The sequence below is a fragment of the Pseudochaenichthys georgianus genome, chromosome 24 (assembly GCF_902827115.2).
Source record: "Pseudochaenichthys georgianus chromosome 24, fPseGeo1.2, whole genome shotgun sequence".
NCBI classification, from domain to species: Eukaryota; Metazoa; Chordata; class Actinopteri; order Perciformes; family Channichthyidae; genus Pseudochaenichthys; species Pseudochaenichthys georgianus.
In genome coordinates, this window is record NC_047526.1 from 27,894,647 (window position 1) to 27,916,748 (window position 22,102).

Sequence of the window (22,102 nt, forward strand, 5' to 3'; positions counted from 1 at the left end):
GTCAATGTTAAAGACATAATCACAGATCTTTTTTTTATTTGTGAAAATATTTAGCGTATTTGCAGATCCGTTTTACACTTGCACATTTATTTGTGAGTTTGCAAATCTTTTAAATGCATTTGTGGATGGTGTTTTACATTTCCAAATCACATATTTACACACAAATTATTTTTATGTTCACACAAATAATTATGAGACATATAGAGATAACCATTTTGAAGCAATTGAGGCGTCTGCGATCCCACCTGTATCTCATTAGCACAACAACAAGGTGCAATAACATTAACACTGCTGTTCCCTCCCCAAACACAAGTATCTTAATAATAAATCTAAATCTATCAGGCTGACCCTCTGCCCCCCAACACACACACAGAAAATCCACTCTAGTATGATAATAAAACACCAAGAGGCTTAACCGACTCACCTGGAGGTCATAGGCGGTGAAGAGCTGAACTTCAGACACTGCGCCTTTGCGTGCCGCCTTCTTCCAGAACAAGCTCAACAGCATGCCGATCCAACTCCGCGTAAAAGTGGTTCTTCAGGTTGAGGTTCGTTATCCTGTGAAACTCTGCACAAATATAAAATGACTATTTAATTCAGAGTACAATGTATATGTGGACTGAAGGCACCCCCCCCCCCCCCCCAAGCGCGGCACACCTAAAGTGTAAGCGCACCACAGTTTCCACAGGCTCCACTAGCACCCCCCCCTGAATGTGGTGCACTTTTGCTAAATGTTTAGACAAATTGCTCCGCCCTTACATGCTAAACACTCTTGGCAAGGAGCATTGTCCACCTCAAGACGGGTAACATTTAACCACACCTTGGAGCGCTTCTCTCCGCCATCTCCTCCGTGTGTTGCTGCATGTAGCAGCTGCGTGTGTTTTTGTAGCAATAATACATGACCTTTCTCTTTCTAAACTCGCTACTCGGAGGGAAGTTGCTGCTATGCCTTGTGAACACTCCGATAATGCCTCTCCACGTTACCTTTCTTTGGCTGAGTGACACTTGCTTTACAAATAAGGCAAATAACCTTTGAATGTGACATCACAAACAAATATTCTCCCTCCCAATCTGGGTGGAAGTGGTATGTCTTTAGCTTTTTGCTCGGTCCCGCACTCGGTTTGTTGTTTGTCTCTTGTTTGTCTCTTTAACTTAATTTGAGTTTTCCCGGCACTTGACTGATTTTGTATCGCTTTGCATTCTGGGTTAACAGACTGGAAAGCGATAAGTCGCTTTTTCTGTCAATCAAGTAAACTCCTGAATTAAGTGGCAGGGAGGCCAAGGGAGGAGGGATCAAAACCCGTTTTGTCTATTTTAATGGAGCTGGATTTTTTTTTTTATGAATGACTCGCGATCTCAGCATTGCGGTCGACGTACTGGGCACCTCTGGTCTAGTATTTCAAGTTAGCTTGCTTTTACAAACATGGATAAAATGAACGTAAATCCTCTAGGCCTCTAAGTTAATAAATTATGCTCAGACATGCATGCAGTAACAAAAAAGAAGAAAAAAAACTGCCGCCATTTGGAGAAGGTCCTCGACGCGGAATGGGGCGGGGTCGGATAAAAGTGAGTCCACATTACACATCAGTAGATGGCGGTAATGCGCCCGGAGCTGGTAGTGAAGTTGCATACCTTTTCCAATATAAATGTATCCCCTTCTGTTTAGAATCTTTTCTGGATTGAAATAACAACTGTCTTACAGGGCATCAAAGTGTTCTCGGCAAACAGCTATGTCGTTTACACTTGGTTTACCTATGTTGCAGAATCCTGAACAGCATCTCCCGGTACTTATGCGTATTCTCATTATTATATTTTCTGGAATCATATGAGAATCACTGAATGTAAACTATTCATTTTACCATCTCTCACAAGGATAAAGCTGACGATTTCCGGTGGATTCTGGTTCCTGTGTGGCGCCCAGGGCATTGGACAATATGTGTCAGTGATATGAATTTACTTATCTGTATTTCAAGCTAAACACAAAATATTACTAATTTCATCAATAAAGTATAACATCTTGTTATACTGTTACTGTAATTTCAAAATTAAGATTAAGATAAGTATTTCAGCTCAATTTGTGTGTTCTTTGCTGTGGTAACTATTTTGTAGATAATGAAGCCACAAGAAAGGGAGATATTTTTTTTAGATTCCCTAAATGGCACTGGCTTCCGTGATGAAAGCCAAATGGAAACATTGAGGTTTTTAAGCACAGAAATTATGTTCAGTTTTAAGGTTCTGTTCTTATATTTGTATTATTTGTGTCTATGGCTCTGTGTTCAGTTTTACATTTAAAAGATGACCTCAAGCATAAATTGACATGTTATTGAACAAAAGATTGGACTGAAACTGAGCATAAGACATTTAAAATGGGAATGTTCTGTTACCACCCATTTATAAGCTTTCTTTTCTGTTTGTTTCCTTAAAATCAAGCTCTTGGCCAACCTGTTCGGCATCATTCCACTGTTGGTGGTTCTGCAGTTCTGCAGTGTTCAAAAGTTGGTGGTTCCACCAGTTTGACAATATTCAACCAGTATATGTTCCAGTTTTCAATGTTCTTGAATGTCCTTGTCTAAACAGCTGTGTGTTATCCCCCAGTAGACAAGTTACTCTGCTTGTGTCACCTGGACCCTGGAGAGAATTCTGTGCAAACGACATTCAAGTTAGTAATTATGATGCACACTAATTGAGTTTGATTCCTGGATTCCTACACTGTGTGTGTGTGTATATTTGTATATAATGTACCGTACTTTTCGGACTATAAGCCGCGACTTTTTCCCCCATTTTTTTTGTACAGCTAACGGCCACTAGGGAACCTCCTAAATCTATGGATTTTACAGGTACAATTAACCACCTTTAACGCTATGGGCTCTATGACCACCTGCCACCTGCCACCTTTAAGCGGCGGGCTCCAGCAGGAAAAGCTGGATTCCGGAAAAGAGTGAGACAGGTAGCGCGCCAAAGTAAAAGTGGAACCGAGAGACAGAACGAGAGCAAGACAGACGGACAATTTAGCTGCTGCGGGTTATATGCAGGTGCGCTTTATAGTCCGAAAAGTACGGTATATAATCTCACCTTCTTCATGAAATAGGGCATACCAAGACAACGGGCCTCCAACAACTGTGGGGTGTTTGTGCTCGGCTCATCTGATAAATGTATCAATCTTTTCTTTACAGTTTTGCAATTAGTGTGTAATGTTTGTTTTACTCTTGAACAGTATGCCCTCTACTTTGTGATGGAGTCAGCTTTTGATTTCAGTGAGGTAGGCCACAGAGATACACTTTTGATCAGTCCTTGTGGTGTTCCCTTTTTCATTTTAATATGCATCTTTTTTTGCACAGTTGGACATGGAGCATTTAAGGAGATGGTGGTGCATGCTACTCATTGACAACTTCCCCGTGACGTAAGTATTCTTACCGGGACAAATGTTGTGCATGTGTCATTTTGAATCTTTTATTGTATTGTTTTTATGTCTTATGAGGGCAAAAAAAAAAAAAATTAAATTAAACAATAAACCAGTTATGTTTGTTAACAATTCCCATATCACTTGTTGTCACTGATAGATTCGAAGGCAGAAGATCAACCAAAAGACGACTGGAGAGGGAAGACTGCGAAGACAGTCCCAGGGTAAGTAATCATGATGACCCACCCAAAAGAAGTAAAGTCGTAAAGGAAATGGCATTCTGCAGCGACTTTGGATGGGTATGGAGACTGTAATTTACCACTTAAAATCTCCATGGATGTGCTCCACAGCCATACAGTTTGTTGCTTCCACCTCTTATTCAAGGGGGAAATGTGTCATGATTCAAGTACAACTGTTTTACCATGCAGTAGTAATTCCTTTTATCCGGTGTCTTCCAGAAAAAGGACCCACTGGCAAAGACGGCTGCAGAAGAAATTCTTGTCAGCTCTGAAGAGGAGGATGGAGTACGTGATATGCTATCTGTTATACCTTACATGAAATTCACAGCACTTCCTTCTGTTCTTCTGCAGCGACTGGTAGAAAATGGCTGAAAATATTTTGTACCACTGATTTAGATAGTGTTGCATGTGCAAGTTTGTGTGCATCATAATTACACATTCAAAGCATCTTGTTGCAAATCAGCAGCAGCACTATAAGAATAGTAAATTTACAGTGTAGTAGAAATGCATAAACTATTTCTCTTCTTCCTGTAGGAGAAGAACCCCTTTATAAGTAGTGCTATGGCGGCATCTCAGTGGTGCTCTGCAAAGAAAATGGGAGATAAAGTCATCCTGCCACAAAATCTTATCTTTCCATGGCCCCACTGGACAGAGAAGCAGCTCTCCATAACCTTGGTGAAGCCAACAACCTGCGGGACGAAGACAGCTGGGAAGACAGGATGGACCCATTTTATGTTCAGGTTCAAATTTGAGTCGGACTATTTGCATCACCAAAGCCTTTCACTGTGGTATAGATTATTTTTTTATATACTTGGTTTGGTTTTTATATTTACTGTATTTGCTTTTTCGGTTCTGTTATCTTAATGATTGTTCTGATATGATAAATGTTCTAAATAATAAATGCTTTTTCTATCATTCTATGAAATGCAGTGCAATGTATCATTTGAAATATATGGACTAGATATGAGTATGCACAGCACTGACTAAATGAATAATCAATTAAAACAAATATTAAATAATGAACTTAAATACACTAATATAGAAAATATGACTTTTTACTTTTTTTTGGTATAAAAAGGTATATTTAAATATATTCACGCATTTAATTAGTATGACGTTTTTATATTTAGTTTTTAAATTATATTTAGTCGAGTGCAGATTTGTATTTGTACTTCGTGTAGTTGTCCAGCAGATGATGCTGTTTGTCTCATTAGGATATCCATACACCTCACCCATCGGACGTCCAGCCCCGCCCACATCTGACCACGCCCCATTCCGCGTGCTGCAGTAAGGGCCTATAGGCCATTTGCGGTTCGAATTTTCCAGAGAACTTTTGCAACACAAACGTTCCACTTTGAGATATAACTTAAAGCAATATAAAATACTGTCTTACACGTTTAAATCATTTTTCAAGTGAGGCAGATATTAAATCTAGGCTAGCTAACAAGAGCTCAAATCAAAACACCATGCAACACAAAGTGCATTAGATGCAGAAATTAATAAAACATAATTTTAAAATACTGTGCAAAGGCAAGACGTAACTTACCAGAGTAGCGCGGATCAAATTCTGGCAGGTGAGACTCGAGAGCACGGTGGGCAAAGTATACTTCTGAAAGTTTGAGTGATTTCATCCGAGAGGAGCTATAATGCGGACTCAAATGAAACGCATGGATGAGAGCAGTGAGGCACGTCGGGGTCGGAGCACATAAGTGATGACGTCAGACAGATTCAGTAAAAATATTTGAGTACAATTCCCAATAGGACCCAAAGTGGATGAATACTGTATACACAATATTACAAATCAGTTCATAGTCATCAGAAAATTAGCGGTGAATTAACTTTTATAAATGTTTGGGTTAAAACAACCCATATTCTTCAAGAAGCTTGTACTGTTCGGTCTTACAGTGCAATAAATCGTTCTAACTCCACAACGATAGGTTTTTAGAATCCGCCTTTCGGATATGTTGTACAGCTCGCCAAGACGCACGCATGGATGTCTTCGCCTTTCTCGTACGACAATCCCACCCAGAGTCCTGCACTTTCAGGGAGCCTCACAGAGGGTAAGACCTTTAGGCCATACTGAATGAAAACTTTGAAAAACAAACTTCTCGTAGGAATGTCGGACCGGGACACCACGGGCATCCACGCGTGCGCCTTGATGAGCTGTACGACATATCCGAAAGGCCGATTCCAAACCCTTATAGTTATCGAAATATAACGCAAAATAAAAAGCCCCTTGACCCCAGCCAATTAAAGAGAACCGTAAGGCCGTGTGTGACGAAAGTTATATGGGCACGTTCAGGGCAGCGCGCTGACTCAGAATCTGGTGTTTGATTTTGGAGGGAAAAAAATCCAAACCTTTGAGACAGTTATTTATGATTATCTTGGCCACTAGGGGTCGTACAGCTTCGAGACTGGCACCGTTGGATTCAGTGTCAAAAAGTAAGTCGGAATAGATATATTTGATAAAAGACAAAACAAAAAACAACAACATTAGAGTCCGAGACCTAGCCCATTCGATTCAACGTCCTTTTCTGAGTCTGAAAAAGTGTTTTTTAATTAAAAAAAAAATTGTTTAAAAAAAAAGCAAAATCAGCCCTAGCTCAATGAATGTTAGGGACCCAAAATAGTGTCACTACAAAGTACTACCAATCGAATCCAAATTGCCTGAAACGTGCTCCTAACTGTTTGTTGGGTGGTCAATTTTGGCCTAAACACTTTTTTTTCGGATTTATGTGGGATATTTCTCCCCCCCACACCCCCCACCCCCACACACAGACTACACCCCCCCTCCTACAGAGTACCCCCCTCCCTCCCCCATCAAGAAAAAAGAAAAGGCAAACAGCATTGATTCAACATTGATTTAATGTTGGCATTTCAATCATTAAATTCGACCACAATTCAACGTTGATTCAATGACATCTTTTCAACATTTAAGGGTGATCCACCATCAATCTTCAACCTTAACCAAAAATCAACATTTTTTACCATAATTCAACGTTGATTTAACATCTTTTGCTATCTGCTATCTGCTATTTTGCTATCTGCTATCACTCGAGTGACAGCTTAGAGAATGAGAGAGGGATGAAATGAGGCAGGGCCACAAAGAGAAAATGACAGACGAGAAGAAGTGAAAGAGACGCAGTGTCAGAGAGAGGGAGAGGAGGAAGGGGAGTCATACTGCCGGATAAACAAAGGCGGAGGCGAGGTATTTGTTGAGCTGAGGGGATGCTGGGTAAAAAGTGAGAAGCTGTGCCTGTTCCCTGCGTTATACTGTATGCTGTCATATCTGTGCGAGGGCCCGCTGGTAGGAGTGCAACTGTGAATATGGAGAGGGGGATGATGAGGGGGAGGGGGGGTCCTGGGCTGCTTCTCCTGGGCAGGAGGCAGGATCTGAATACCTAATCAATAGCCATCATGACTCGGAGGATTTACTGCCTTGTGCTGCAGGACCCAGACACCCCCAAAGCAAGCCAGCGCTCAGACCAGAGCAATGGAGCATGAATGCTCTGGCACAGAGAGGCCACTGTAGAGCAAATATGGAGCAGGGTCTACAGGGGACAGCTAGGACAATACACCTCTTTTTTTATTCTAATGCTACACCCAGATAGTATTGTCCTGCTGAATACAGCTAAATGTTTTTAGAATGGCAACCACTGGCCTTCATTTTATAGAAACTGACCTGAATGCAAACTACTTGTTGTCACCCAGCCAACCTACGATCAACATCACGACTCATATAGTTAGGTAGTACTTCTGAACAAAATGCAATGTTTGTGCTATTATACAATAACATTTTAGACCGCATTTGTACATGATGCGTAAGGCAAGTTACACACATGCTAATATTATTTAACTACATTATTTAATCAAAACTTAAAGGAATGGTCCACTCATTAGATAATTAATCAAAACTTCAGTATTTAGTGAAACGTTACGTTTAAACCATACCCTGAAGAAATCAGCGATATTCCCCGGTAAATAATGATTTTATAGCAGCTCTTTTTTATCAAGACCTGTATATTCCGTCTGGCCGCCGCCATGTTTGCCATTTTCAGTAGTCACGTGATGGTCGTGACGTCATCCATGCGTTCACTTTGTCAACACACGGAAACATGGTGGGGTATTTCAGTTCGGACTCGTCAGCAGAGGAACAAGTTTTGACCAATGTGAAGAGATTGGATGGGGGAATTCAGCCATACATATCAGTATGACAATACGACACCCACTGTCCTTAGACCCTCACATCGTACAAGGAAAAACTTCCGAAGAAAACCCACAGTTTAAAGGGAACATGGGAGAAACCTCAGGGAGAGCAACAGAGGAGGGATCCCTCTCCCAGGACGGACAGACGTGCAATAGATGCCGTGTGTAAATTGAAAAGATAATACATTTGCAACATAGGTAGTCCAAATGTTTGGAAATGCATGTGTGTATAATGGGAAGATGATATAAGATACTATATGTATGCATGTAGTACCACCCTTGCTAGCGATTCCCTCTCTAGTTTAGCATACTCAGCTTCGTTGTCCCTGGCCATAGAATCACGATTTTATGGGGCCGGAAAAACTGGGGGGAAATACACACTAGCCGGTACTACGCTATATGGAAAGGCCACCAAAAACTGTCCTGGCCTGGACGCTAAAGGACGTTAAAACGGGGCTAGCCGCTGCAATGGAAATGCGCTATAACATACCTTATTCTTACTCCGAGCACTACTTCTGCTCCTCCGTCGCTTCACACTAGCAGAGGGCGATTTCTCTACTGGCCGAACTGGTGTCCTGGTCGGTGATGACACCAGAAAGACCGATGGTACTGCATCTCCATTGAGTAATGGTTGTTCTTTAAATCCCATGTTATGTTTGATCATACTCTCAGAGTAGTCGTCCGGAAATTTGAAATGTTCGCTGCATACATGAGCCTGTGAATCTCTCGGTTCGGGCCGGCCACATTTCGCTAGCCACTGCCTCCGAATGTACTTCTTATGCTTACCTTTTGGCAACAGATGGAACCGAGCATTCCGTGGATTGTTCCTATCCGAATTATGGCAATATTTCGCGATACAGTGAGGCATATTTGAATAGAGAAACTACAGTAAATAACATGGAGATCAACGTGTCTTCGAAAACCAAACGCATGGATTACGTCACGTCCGGGAAATGGCGGCGCCCACAGTGTTGATGTTATTTCGGTATATAATCAGTTTAAAATCACTGATAATGTCATCGGATTAAAAAAAAAAAAAGAGAGACTGGTCTGTTTTATCGGATGATAATTTTTAAAAAATGAGTGTCATGAGCATACCATTCCTTTAAAGGTACCCTATGCTGTTTTTGATTATTAGTAGCTACTCAGCATTGACTTCAATAGTAGGTATTATTAGAATCTCATGCTGCATGAAAACAGAACATTGTTTACAATAATTCCAAAAAAAATACAGGACACCTTCTTCAAACAAATTATGTTTGTCAAATGCTGCCCAAAAGATATACTGTAAAATACTATACTATGTTGACTGATTAGAACAAATAACTATACAAAATGGCAAAGTTGAAATCTTTATTGGCCTTACAAATGTATTATCACTCTATACAGCATGATGATTATATTTGGGCTGTCTGTAGGATGTAGAAGTATTTGTACAAGCCAAGTAAATCTAAGTGGAATATATTAGACTGTAGCAGCACTGGGGAGCTACAGTGTGGGTTATGTGTGATCAGATCAGTGATCTGACTGGCAAACAGTGGAAGCATCATTCAGTTTAATGTTTGTCACAGTGTGGTACCTCTTGCCTGAAGGCAAAAACTTGAGTATAGCTAAAGCAAATAGGGCATCACCGAACGCTGTGAGAGGTAGTTCAGAGCTTAAATGATTAAATACAAACTTTCTGCAATTATTTACCGCTATTTAATGCATATGGAGCTTTTTTTGTATGCACAGTATTGTTTACCCTTAAAATGACAACTTTACACTCAAGGAAAAATGTTGTGTAAGGATTTAAGTTTAAAGATGAATCAATCTTTGGGCAGGGATGTGTTGTCTCTATATCCCATAGAGAAGTGATTCATAATGTAAAGATTTCTAGTGATACAGCATCGAGTCTTTTTTCAGTATTTATATTTGAAGAGAAGCTGTTGTTAGTGATGCAGATCCTGTAGCAAGTGAATTGTAATCAAAGTTATTGCATATATTTCTTTCCATTGAGAATAACTGCTTTCATTATCCACCAATTTGCATAATTATAGATAGAAATGGGTATTATCGTTTAACAAATCCCGCAGTAATTATTGATAATGGATGAAGATTAAACATTGGCAGGTTGCTGACATACATTTGCAGTTATAAAGCCTTTTATTTTGGAAACGAAGTGAACGAAGCCAAGAAAAACACACGTAGGTTTAGTCTTCGACCTGTTTTCTAATAATCAGTTTAAATGTAAATCCAATCACCACTGAGCAGTGATGGCAAGCTTGATGGATAAACAGTAACGCAGAACTGGAGGTATGATATGATCCGTCTGGCACCAGCTCTTGGATGAAGTCCATCATGAATCTGCAGACAGTTTTAAAAACGTGTTGTGTGTAGTACAGCAAGGCTACCACATGGGTGATAATAGGAATAATTAGAGATGATACTATTTGTTTTGGGGTTGTTATGCGTAGAGACAGAAACAGAAACCGGCTGTTACTTACTTCAGTGTCACCATGTTCACTGAGCGAATCGCAGATGCTCACGTACGTAAATGCACACTTCAACCAGAGGTAAAAGGAATGAGTTCATTAAGATTTCATGCTTGATTTATGATAACAGTTTACACTCACAACAACAAACACACATTGACACCCTAAACACACACAGACACCCACCTACAGGCAAACACACATGTAGTTCTCCCCAGAAGACCCCTGAGGCCACGCTACAGTGGCCTTGACGTTTATGCTGATCTAGCATGGCAACAGCAGATATTGCTCTGCACTCCCTCTTCATATTGTCTGTGCTCGGCCCGGCACGGTTCACTTACTCACCGCTCCACAGCCTGGCGGCAAATAGACTGTGAACATCCAGCCTGTCCATCATGGAGGGGAGTTTGACAGTCCTCTGACAGGCACACTGAATTGATTCTTCAGACCCACTGTTTATTTTCGCCTTCCTCGCCATCACGATGCTCGGCTGGGTCCAGTCTCTTGCTTGCTCCAATTCAAGGTCTAACCACCCCTCACCCACTACGCCTCCTCCCCCTCAACTCACCCAACCTATCCCTTGTCACCGCACCAAACAACTGACAGTGACAAAATAACAGGGGTACGCTTTTCCACCCTCTGTTTTCTAAAGCTATTTTAAAAGGCACGCTACATGACTTTGAGTTATGAATGGCAGTGGCTGGTAAAGTGAATGCAGCACGAACTGGGGTTCCTTGTTCAAACACACACTTATTATTATTATTATTCTATACACACAAAGCAGGCAAACACACACATATTAACACAAGAATGATGCCCCAGGACAAACCACTTACCCCTACATACACATGACTAATGATTATAAGCACAACGCCTGAAAAACACTGTCTCATGAAAATGACTGTCATATAAGCAATAGCGAATATTTTTATAGTAGTAATGTTGTTTTTTTCTAATGATATTTATAGCGGCGACATGCTTATACACCAATTTATTTTTGCTAAAACTCACACTGATCATCAATGCTTCCTCAATTCAAATTAACTCCCCAGCCCAGTATTATATAAAGTGTGGTTTCCGGAGATTATTATTATAATTAGAAATATTATGATTACTCTTACTATCGCACACACCATTATTTACTTTTAGCTGTGCAATTTCTGCTCCTGGCAACAAGCAGGATTCAGGGTTGTAAGGTCATATTGTCAGGGTGCGTGGAAAAAGTAGGACCCAAAAGCAGTATTAACAAAAAGCGAGCTTTAATTTACAAAAAAAAGCCGATGACAAAAGAAAACGAGACAAAGTTAGCATTACCAAAAAACAGGGGAGCACAAGTAAATAATCCAGGACCAAACTTCAAGGACAAACATGGAGCGTGACATGAAGGGAAAGACAAACAATGAACCAACACTGAACGCAGGAAGCGACAAGACTAAATACAGGGAGGGGTAATCACAAGACGAGAAACAGCCGGGCAGGGGAGGAGAAACACAAGGGCAACAGGTGAACACAATCAGACAACTAGACACACCAGGGAAACTAACGACAGGGGAAAAACACAGGAAGAAGGACCAGACAATAAACCAGAAGGAAAATATGTCAGGGAGAACAGCAAAACACCCAAACCAGACATAAAAACGTGACATAACATGAATATCGTGACACATATTTAGGAAAATCAAGGTACGTGGTGTAAAAGGCAAAGCTTGTGGGTTTTGTACGATTTTGGAAAAGCCTGTGCTGCTGACCTATAGCAGAACATATATAAATAACGCAGAATTTAAGGCCATGTTTCTGGTGTAAAACCCCAACATTTTGTGGTAAAAGAATTACCTGTAAACAGTCAAATCTAGGCGGCAATTACGTCCATCCATACAGAAATAAACCGCCCCATACATACAGTAACACTCTTGCCATCACATTCAAAATGTAATTCACATCCAGAATCATTTTTCACGTAAAGTCCAGGCAATTCACTGAACAGTTTCTGGCCTTTCTCACACCATCAGGGATGCATGAGTGAAGAGTGGTCATAAATATCCAAGATAGCCCATTCACATTCTCAGTCAATACACTCTCCAGTCATTCAGACCAATGGCAATCAAACTAAGAAGTCAGAGCTATGACAACAGCGCCCTGACCTCAGCTCTCTCAGCCAGAGGCAGAACATTCACACTTCTTCGCTAGATGCACCTCCGTGTGTACAGCCTTGAAATCTTGGCTGTCTCTTCACGGAAAAAGAAGAAGACAATGTGTAAGACAGGCTCTTTTGTGTTTGACATCAGACTACAAGAACAAAGAGGGATTTCCAGTGGGAGTCTTTAATCCTGTTAGTTCTGATTCCTGTAAACTTTATTTATTCAGCTGGGTCCTTTGGAGGTCAAGCATTTCCATTCAAGCTGAGGTCTGTCTTGAGACGTGTCACCAGCAGCATGTAAAGATACAGAATCCATTAAAAATGTTTTCCTTATTACGCGTAGCTGTTGCAATACTGTTTTCCCTGTGAAAATGTTAAAATATGTTAAATAATGAAACATCTGAAATGTCATATCTGAATCATAATGTTTCACAAGATCAAGAAGCATGTTATGCCTCTGTGCCGGGGCTGTCCGTTGCGCCGAGGCCGCCCGTGGCTGCGCCGAGGCGGACTATGGAACGCCCTTTGCGCCACAATTCGCGCGTTTATTCGCGCGTAGTTTCGCGCGGATTAACGGGGAGGTCCGTTTATTCGCGCGAAACTACGCGCGAATAAACGGGGAGGTCCGTTTTATAAACGGGGAGGTCCGTTTTATAAACGGGGAGGTCCGTTTGAGTTCAAAGTCTCAGTAACCAATCAGTGAAGAGCAAAACCAGACCAAAGCAATCTGTAGATGAAAAGTTCCTGACATTGTGAGGCTGTAAATTGTACGTTATTCCAGATTCAGGGGACTATGTATTAAATTGGCTTTCAATATAATAAATATATCAATCAATATAACCTGCCTTCATTGTCTTTTAAAATAAAATCGCCTTACCTTATCTTACTGAAGGGTATTTATGTCTCCTTAAATCACCTTTTAAAAGTACTTCTTATAACATGGCATGTTAGCACATATCAAAATGATCAGTCTCTGGTCTTGCTAGAAATGCAATGTCACTCACCTTAGAGCACTGTCTTATGAGATACTTAGCTTAGAAATCAGATGTTTGGAAAACTTAAAAACTCTTGTGAAAACACAGATGTACTCATGTCATCCATTTTTTTTGGTGTTTCAGTTTTGTTTTACCAACGTTTTTGGTTCACAAAAGTAGTGAAATATATGAATTACACTATAGGCATATATATATATATGTGTTGTTCATGTCTAAATTAGAATTTGGAGTAAAATAGTTCTATCACTCTACTTTCACCACAGAAAAGTTACATCAGGACTGATTCATGACTTCATATTCCATACTGAGGTTCATGTAATGTGTACAAATACAAATTGAGCATTACAACTTTTTTTTTTCAACTATTTATGTTAACATAAGAAACTGTAAAATCTCAATATTTACAATACAGGGTTCATACACTTTTTCACCAGTGATTTTAAATGACTCTTTCATGTGGCTAGCATGCAGTGCCTCGCCCATATTCGAAATATTGAATATGTTACAACACAGTTTGCATTTAGCACGTCTTGGGTCAATGTCTTTTGATAACCACAATTGGTACTTATTCTTTAGAAGCCATACATTGTTGAAACTGCACTTCCCAGACAGCTTGGCATCTTTATATCAAATAGTAGCTCCTGTAGACTAGAGGGCGTGATTGTAAACATCTCTCACCAGCTAAATACTGCCAGTTGCCATTTTACATTTCATTATACGATACAGTACTTATTATCATTATAGTATTACTATTTCGGCGATTAGATAACATATAAATTATATTTGATGCAACTTTAGTTATATTTTCATGACTTTTCCAAAACTTTGGGAAAAATATTGCATTCCATGACTTTTCCAGGTTTTTAATGACCGTACGAATCCTGACAATATCAGAACTTTCTCAACCAATATTCATTATAAATGTAAAGACAGGGGGAGCAGTGCCATGGTCTTTGTCTGTCTTCCAAGACAGTGGGTCTGGCTGCTGTGTAGGTGATGGTGCATGGGCTGCTGGTGGCTGTGGCGGCGGGAGGGAAGTGTGCTAGGCGAGACTTCTTTGCTGGCTGGGATGATCGTGATGGCTGTGGTGGAGGCCTTTGTACCGAGGTGTATCTTAATCTTGTGGCAGGCATAGATGGAGGTGGAGGCTGCTGTAGTGATGCTGGTCCTCTGGTCCTTGGTGGTGGTGGCTCTGGTGAAGGCCCTTGAGCCACGGTAGATCTTGACCTGGGTGCAGGCACAGATGGAGGTTCTTGCTGCTAGGCGCAGGCAGCTGTGAAATGGGAAAGAAATATAGGACAATAATTACTACCAAGTGGAATGTTTCTCCCCTCTCTCTCTCTCTCTATTTAACTATGTTACACCCACACAATGAAAGTACACTATTACTGTAATATTTACCTATCTTCAAATGGATCCTTGTTGTTGTTGCTGTATTCTCCAGGTTCTGATGCTGCACCTCCACTGCTGCTAGTGCTACAAGTCCGCTGTGCAGAGCTGCATATTGCATTCCATGACTTTTCCAGGTTTTTAATGACCGTACGAACCCTGACAATATCAGAACTTTCTCAACCAACTATTCATTATAAATGTAAAGACAGGGTCTTTGTCTGTCTTCCAAGACAGTGGGTCTGGCTGCTGTGTAGGTGGGGGTGATGGTGCATGGCAGGGCTCGAGCATAAAGACGTCCCGTCGTAGAAAAATAGTGTCGGGGAGGATAGAAAATTATTTTGGGACGAATTTGGGACGAGTTAAAATAAAAATACCCTGCTAACTCTACTACAAACGGCGATGAAAATGAAACCGACTGCACGTTTTGTGTAGCACACAGTTATTAAACCTCCTTGTCAACATAAACACCATGATAAACACACACGCACAAAACATTCAGGCTGCGGCCACACGAGGACGAATTTGGTCGTTTGCGTTACTGTTTAGTGTCATATAGACCGTTCAGCCACACGAGGACGACCGAATACGGCACTAAACGACTGAGGAAACGATAACGGGTCCCAAGGTGGATAGAAAGGCATACGGAACTCTCTGGGGGGTCAAACGGCTCCGTGTGTGCGCCCTATCCGAACATTTTCAGATCACTGATAGTGATTGCGCAATAGCCCCACCTCTTCTGCTCACCTCCGCTTACCCCGCGCCATTGCTGAAGTGTTTCGCCACCAACAACAACAAACAATGGCGGAATTGCTATCGTGTTGCTATCGTGCTCCGGACGCTATTGACCATGCTACAGTTGTTTGTGCAACATCTACAGCAATAATGATGAGGCAATAGCCCCGCCTCTCCCCACCTCTGCTGCTCACCCCCACGTCAAAGTAAACTGCACCCTGAATTCAGATTTATTTATCTTTCTCTCGATATGGACCTAAACGCGAGTGAAGTCTAATCTGACAGGACGGAGACACGCAGCTCTGCTCGCCTGCAGCTCCTCCCTCTGCAGCAAAACACACTTCAGCCAGATCATCACCTTAGCTATTTTAATTACCTCTCAAACTACCTACACTAGTTATAAATATGTTTATTTTTTACTGTCGGCCGGGTCACTGATTACTGGATCAGCTGCTGCATGAGACAGACACTGGCGCTGTCCGAAGAGAGGGAGGAAAAAGAGAGGCTCCGTGTATTTTATTATTATATTATATAGAGTCGTTATTCATTTGTTTTAAAGCTCAATAAATAACAAAGAAGACCTTTGACCGGCATTTTTATGATTTTGTCCGGAAGATTTAAACTTTAATACACGCTGACTGGCGAAAAACTCTGCCCGGTTCCCTCGGCCCCCACCGCGGAGAGTAAACAGAAGGGCAACCATGCTTCTTCGCTGCTTTTGTGGAGGAAGTTACAGCGCCACGTACAGGCTCGGCATATGTACTGCAGCTTCTCCAGCGGTTGGAGCTAAACGGAGCGGTCTCATGTGGACAGACACTATCCGGATAACTATTGCGTGTGGACGGAAGCTTGTTTGCGATTGCGTTTGCGTTAATCCTATGCGTTTAGCCGTTTTCGTCCTCGTGTGGCCGCAGCCTCAGAAACCCTCGAAATACACACATGTAGCTACAGCTGGCTGTGCCCGCAAATGTGCGGGTCTAGCTATGTTCTGTTCGCGGGTTGAGTGATGTACAATGGCATCCCGTGGAGGAATTCTGAAATGTTTTACCGTTACATCACAAAAACGCACAGCAGAACCAGACCCTGGAGCGCCGGCCTCTTTATTTACTTACTCCTCTTCATCCCCTATGGGTGATAAGGCTGAGAAGAGAACCTTCCTCCATCGTATTTAGTCCTTAGCAATATGCTGCCTCTCCCCGTGTAGGGATGGGTACCGAGCCCCGGTGTTAAACGGGCCCCGGGCCAGAATTATTAAAGACAGTGGTAACGTGAAGCTACGACGTAATCTGACTTTTTATCGGTACAGGAGACATTTAAAAAATATATGTCATATGTATTATTGCTACATACACATTATATTGCAGTTTTAGTTTCACCAACTCCGTTTCTAATATGCAATAAGACTACAACATGCGTCTATGATGTATTTTCGAGCTTTCCAATCCAGACGAGATCTCTCTCTCCCGTCTGGGTGCGAGGGGGCGGGGCCGTTCGTAAAGGTCTCCTGACTGTGTTACAGACTGTCATCCTGGTTAGTGGTTACTCTGGGTTCTGTGTTGCATTTTTTTGTAAATTGGATGAGTAATTTTCTCATTTGTGTGTTTGTTTAAATATATTTGGCCTTTGTTTATGTGATTGAATGATTTACTCAAATAAAAAGGTTGATGAATTATCATCTAATGATTTGTATGATGTTTTATTTATCTTAAAGGTCACTTTGAATTATTTTAACTAATGATAATGTAGAAAAACTAACATTTTAAATTCGGGACGGTCCACATTAATTTCGGGACGGCTTATATTGTATTCCGGGACGGTTCCGGGAGGATGGGGAAAAAAGTTAGTCGAGAGCCCTGGTGCATGGGCTGCTGGTGGCTGTGTCGGCGGGAGGGAGGTGTGCTAGGCGAGACTTCTTTGCTGGCTGGATTGATCGTGATGGCTGTGGTGGAGGCCTTTGTACCGAGGTGGCCGTTGAGCCACGGTAGATCTTGACCTGGGTGCAGGCACAGATGGAAGTGGAGGCTGCTGTAGTGATGCTGGTCCTTGGTGGTGGTGGCTCTGGTGAAGGCCCTTGAGCCACGGTAGATCTTGACCTGGGCGCAGGCACAGGTGGAGGTTCTTGCTGCTCGGCCCAGGCAGCTGTGAAATCGGAAAAAAATATAGGAAAATATTTACTACTAAGTTCATTAAAATATAAAGTTCAAGTGGAATGTTTCTCAAGCACAAATAACAATGCACAACTCAAAATAAAATGGGGAGCAGGGCTCGCAATTAACGATGTCCCGATGCCCATAAAAATTCCTACTGGGACACAAATCTATTTTGTCTGGGACTATTTCGGGACAGTAAAAAAAAAATTAAAAGTAAACTTCAAAATGGGTGTTATTTGCAAAGTCATTGGGCTGTCAAATCATAGAATGCATTCTACGTCATCCACTCTGCTGCTAGACTCGCGCTAATGCAACGGTCACGACAGTTAAAAACAGAAGAAAGAAATGCTGAGGTGGTTGAATAAACAGCCCCCTGTAGCAAGCCCCAATTCTGCCGACTCCCGAAACGAAAACATCCCAAGGCCTGGTCATGATGCACCGTCTTCCATTGTGGTAAATTAGTTGTCTTAAGTGCCAATGTTAGTGCTAACTAACGCTAGCAACTGAAGTGTGCCTTACAATGCATACAAACGTCCTAAAATGCGGTGTCATGTTCTTTTGAAGTTTGTGAAAATGATGTGAAATACAGTTGATCAGAATAAGAGGTGTAGCCTATCATTTTTGTATTTTCTTTGTCAGCCAGTCAGTGAGCAGGCTAGAATCTTTAGCTGCAAAAACGTGAGGCATTTAGCATTTATCTTTTTTTAGTGTTTTACTTTTTTTGGGTCAAGAACGTCAGTCAGATTGGGTGACGATTAGAAAGGGGGTCGCAAGGTAATTTTTGTTTGTCAATCAACTCTGGTATGACAATAATGTGTCATGTTAAGAGAGAGTAATGTTCCAGTTGTGTTTGAGCCTAGGGGGGGGGGGGGGGGGTGGGTGGGTGAGTGAGTGAGAGCAAGATGATTGACATTCATGAATGAAGATAGAAGATCAATTTATATTCCTATAGTACTACTGACGACTTGTGAGGATAACTTGTAATTAGAACTGAAAACAGATACATTTATTAAACTGTATTATGGAACTTCTGTTTTTTTATTATCATTCATACCACTTTTATTGCCAGATAGAGGGTTCCGATCATAAAACACAGAGACCATACAGCCATACCATATTGAATTGAAAAATACAAATCAGAATTCTTCAATGTTGACATGACAATGATAAATTAGTCTGGATATTGAGAAACAATCGAAAAACATGTCTTAAAACAACTCTCTTCCCTTCTACTCTAGGAGAGGCAACAGATCAGACTAATATTCATATGTTTAAAAGAATAAGTATTTTAAACTTACATGGTGGACCAGAGTCTATGGTGTGATGATTAAGTGACAAAAAAGTATCAAATTATATGTATTCTGCATAATTGGGGGGGCGACGATACAAATTTAAATTTGGGACACTGCTGGTTATATCCGGGACAATACAAAGTAGAATTCGGGACAGTTGTGGGACACTGAGGGAAAAAGTTAATGTTGAGCCCTGGTGGGGAGGTGGGACAGGAGTCTCTCTCTCTCTTACAAACTATTTAACTAAACCCACACAATGAAAGTACACTATTACTGTAATATTTACATTTACCTATCTTCAAATGGATCCTTGTTGTTGTTGCTGTATTCTCCAGGTTCTGATGCTCCATCTTCACTGCTGCTAGTGCTACAAGTCTGCTGTGCAGAGCTGGTAATCAGATAATAAGCCTGTTGAACAGGAGAAAATACTGAAGCAGAGGGAAAGTTGCTGCCGTTTGTGTGGTTGTCCTAGCCAGAATTTATTAAACCCATTAATAAATACACTTACAAATTATATCCGTTTTCTCTATTTATGTATCTCTGCGTTGTGTTGTGTGGTCGAATGAATATGACTTCCTTCTTGCCAACCAGCTTTATTATCTGTGCAAACAGAATATAAGGAAATGGCTTCACCAGCGTTCTACCTCAATACTTCTCCTCAGTGAGGCCTGAAGCTAACTGAGAATGTAAAAATACATTTAGCCAATCAAAATAACTATGTCTGACATATTTCGTTTTCTAATCAAAAATGGACATAAATCCACATGCCATATTATGACTTTCATGAGGGATTAAAGCCGTTTTCATTTACAGTATATAATACGGTGATAACAGATACAGGGATGCAAACTCATCAGGTATGAAAAAGGTGTCAAGGATCCGAGCCCCGGACCCCACGGAATATCGGCTTTAAAATTAGGAATAACAAATGATTTTAGCAGTCAGAACAACTAAAGCAGCAGGTACTAATAACAGAAACGCCAAAGAGTCACATCTAATATAAATATATATAAAAGCGTTTATTTTAATTGTGTAGCAGTGAGTTTAACATTTTGGCAGCACTGTTGAGCATTTTGAAAATGTATTGTCATGCCTCTGTGCAAGGCTTAGTCTTTCTATCTTTATAGCCACTGGTGTAAAGTAACTAAGTTCATAAACTCAAGTACTACTTGGGTACAATTTTGAGATACTTGTACTTTATTTAAGTATTTCAATGTTTCTTTTGCTACTTTGTACTTCTAATCCACTACAGTTCAGAGGTACATGGTAAATCCACCAGCTACCCTGCAGTCTACAAAGTACTTCAGACTAGCTGCACCTTCACCAGCTTTGAGAACACTTTCATGATCAATCATTATAAAACATATCAGATATATTATTCTGAAATGGACAAATCTGCACAACCACGCACTGTTAAAGAGGGTAACATTGTTCTTTAAGTGCACCAGAATTGAAGATAAATTGATAGAATGAGTTATGGAATACATAGCAGATCTTTACAGATCCTAGTAATGTTTTGACACAAGATAGTGATGTCGCTACTTTCACTATATTTTGATGAGAATACTTTTCTACTTTCACTTGAGGAACATTTTGATTGCAGGATTGTTCCTACATTCTGGTACTTCTACTTTAACTCAAGTACAAGACCTGGGTACTTCTACTTTTACTCAAGTACAAGATATATACTTATACCACCTCCGTTTATAGCCTATGAAAAAAACTAATAGAAAACGAAGGCTAAAGCTAACGTTAGCAGATAGTGATGCTAGTTAAGTTTGCTCAACGATAATATTGCGACAGAAAAAAGTTTCAGTTCCCGTCTCTAACGCTAAACCGGAAGTGAGGCTAAGAACGGCGAATTTAAAGATAACAATACCATTAGCACTCCTAGTGGTGACTTTATGAACTGCAAACAAATTATAACATTATAAAATGCCTTTAAGGCAGCACACTGTTTGAAGCGCTGCACATTATATAAACTAACGTTACACACGGCAACGACATTAACTGCAAACAGTCGTGACTTGTGTGAAGTGTAACATTAAACAATATATTAACATATTAAATACAACATTTATGACACCACTCGTTCCACTCAGTAACCCTCTTTCCAGCGCTGAGATAGGCTACAGTCATACCAAGAAATGGCTTAGCCCCCACCATGAAAAATGATGTTAAAGTAAGCAAAATAAAGTCCACCAACTCGCGGAGTAAATTGCACAGACAGCAGTTAGTAAGACTGATTTCAGCCACTTGTCTGGAAATACCGAAGACTAGAAACGGTTTTGAAAACTTTTGTCACGTAGTGATTGTCTTCGCAATAGAACATCTTTGATAATGTCTTCTGGCCAATCAGAATCAAGATAACGGCGTGATGTTGTTGCAGGAAGTCCCGACGGAGAATATGTTTGCTGAAGTACATCTATATATACATCGATACAACATTACGTGTTGATAGAAATCAACACGTAATGAAATAAGACCCCACGGTTTGATGATTGATAGGTGTGTGGGCTGTCTTTCATTTTGACACACAGAACAATGTTACAATAAACATACATACGTATGTTAAATTGATATATCCGCTTTCTTTCATTTATCTTTCCATTCCCACAACAATATACATAAATAAATGGCATATTTTGGACATAGTTCGAATGGTGATTAATCTGATTAATTAATTTTTAAGCTGTGATTAATCTGATTAAAATTTGTAATCGTTTGACAGCCCTAATATATATATATGAAAACAAGAGGGACATAATATCACAAAACAATTAATGATGATGATTATTTCAGCCATATGTATTAATAGTGTTAATATCTATGAGATTTAAAGTAATAATAATAATAATAATTCCCTGCAAAAGCACTAATAACAATACAATAATGGCAAAAATAGCAATTCGATATATACAAATCAATCATTGTCATGTGAAGCAAGGAGTGGTTGCCACAAGCGGGGCTATAACTGCACAACATCAATGACAGAGACCATTGTTTAAACAAAGTAATTTATTTAAGGAAAATTCACTCGAATACTACAACATAAAAACATAGGTACACACATATATACACGGCA

The 22,102-nt window shown here is 40.5% G+C and overlaps 1 protein-coding gene across 1 annotated transcript; it reads left to right on the plus strand.

The window, feature by feature from the left end:
• The first annotated feature begins 665 nt into the window (after positions 1–665).
• Positions 666–4,503, plus strand: LOC117439659 (uncharacterized). Its single transcript, XM_034075642.2, has 9 exons — positions 666–1,784; positions 1,873–1,938; positions 2,431–2,495; positions 2,596–2,659; positions 3,215–3,259; positions 3,339–3,400; positions 3,561–3,624; positions 3,859–3,924; positions 4,174–4,503. The coding sequence occupies exons 1-9, from the start codon at positions 1,731–1,733 to the stop codon at positions 4,501–4,503; spliced, it is 816 nt and encodes a 271-aa protein (XP_033931533.1). The 5' UTR covers positions 666–1,730.
• The last annotated feature ends 17,599 nt before the right edge of the window (positions 4,504–22,102 follow it).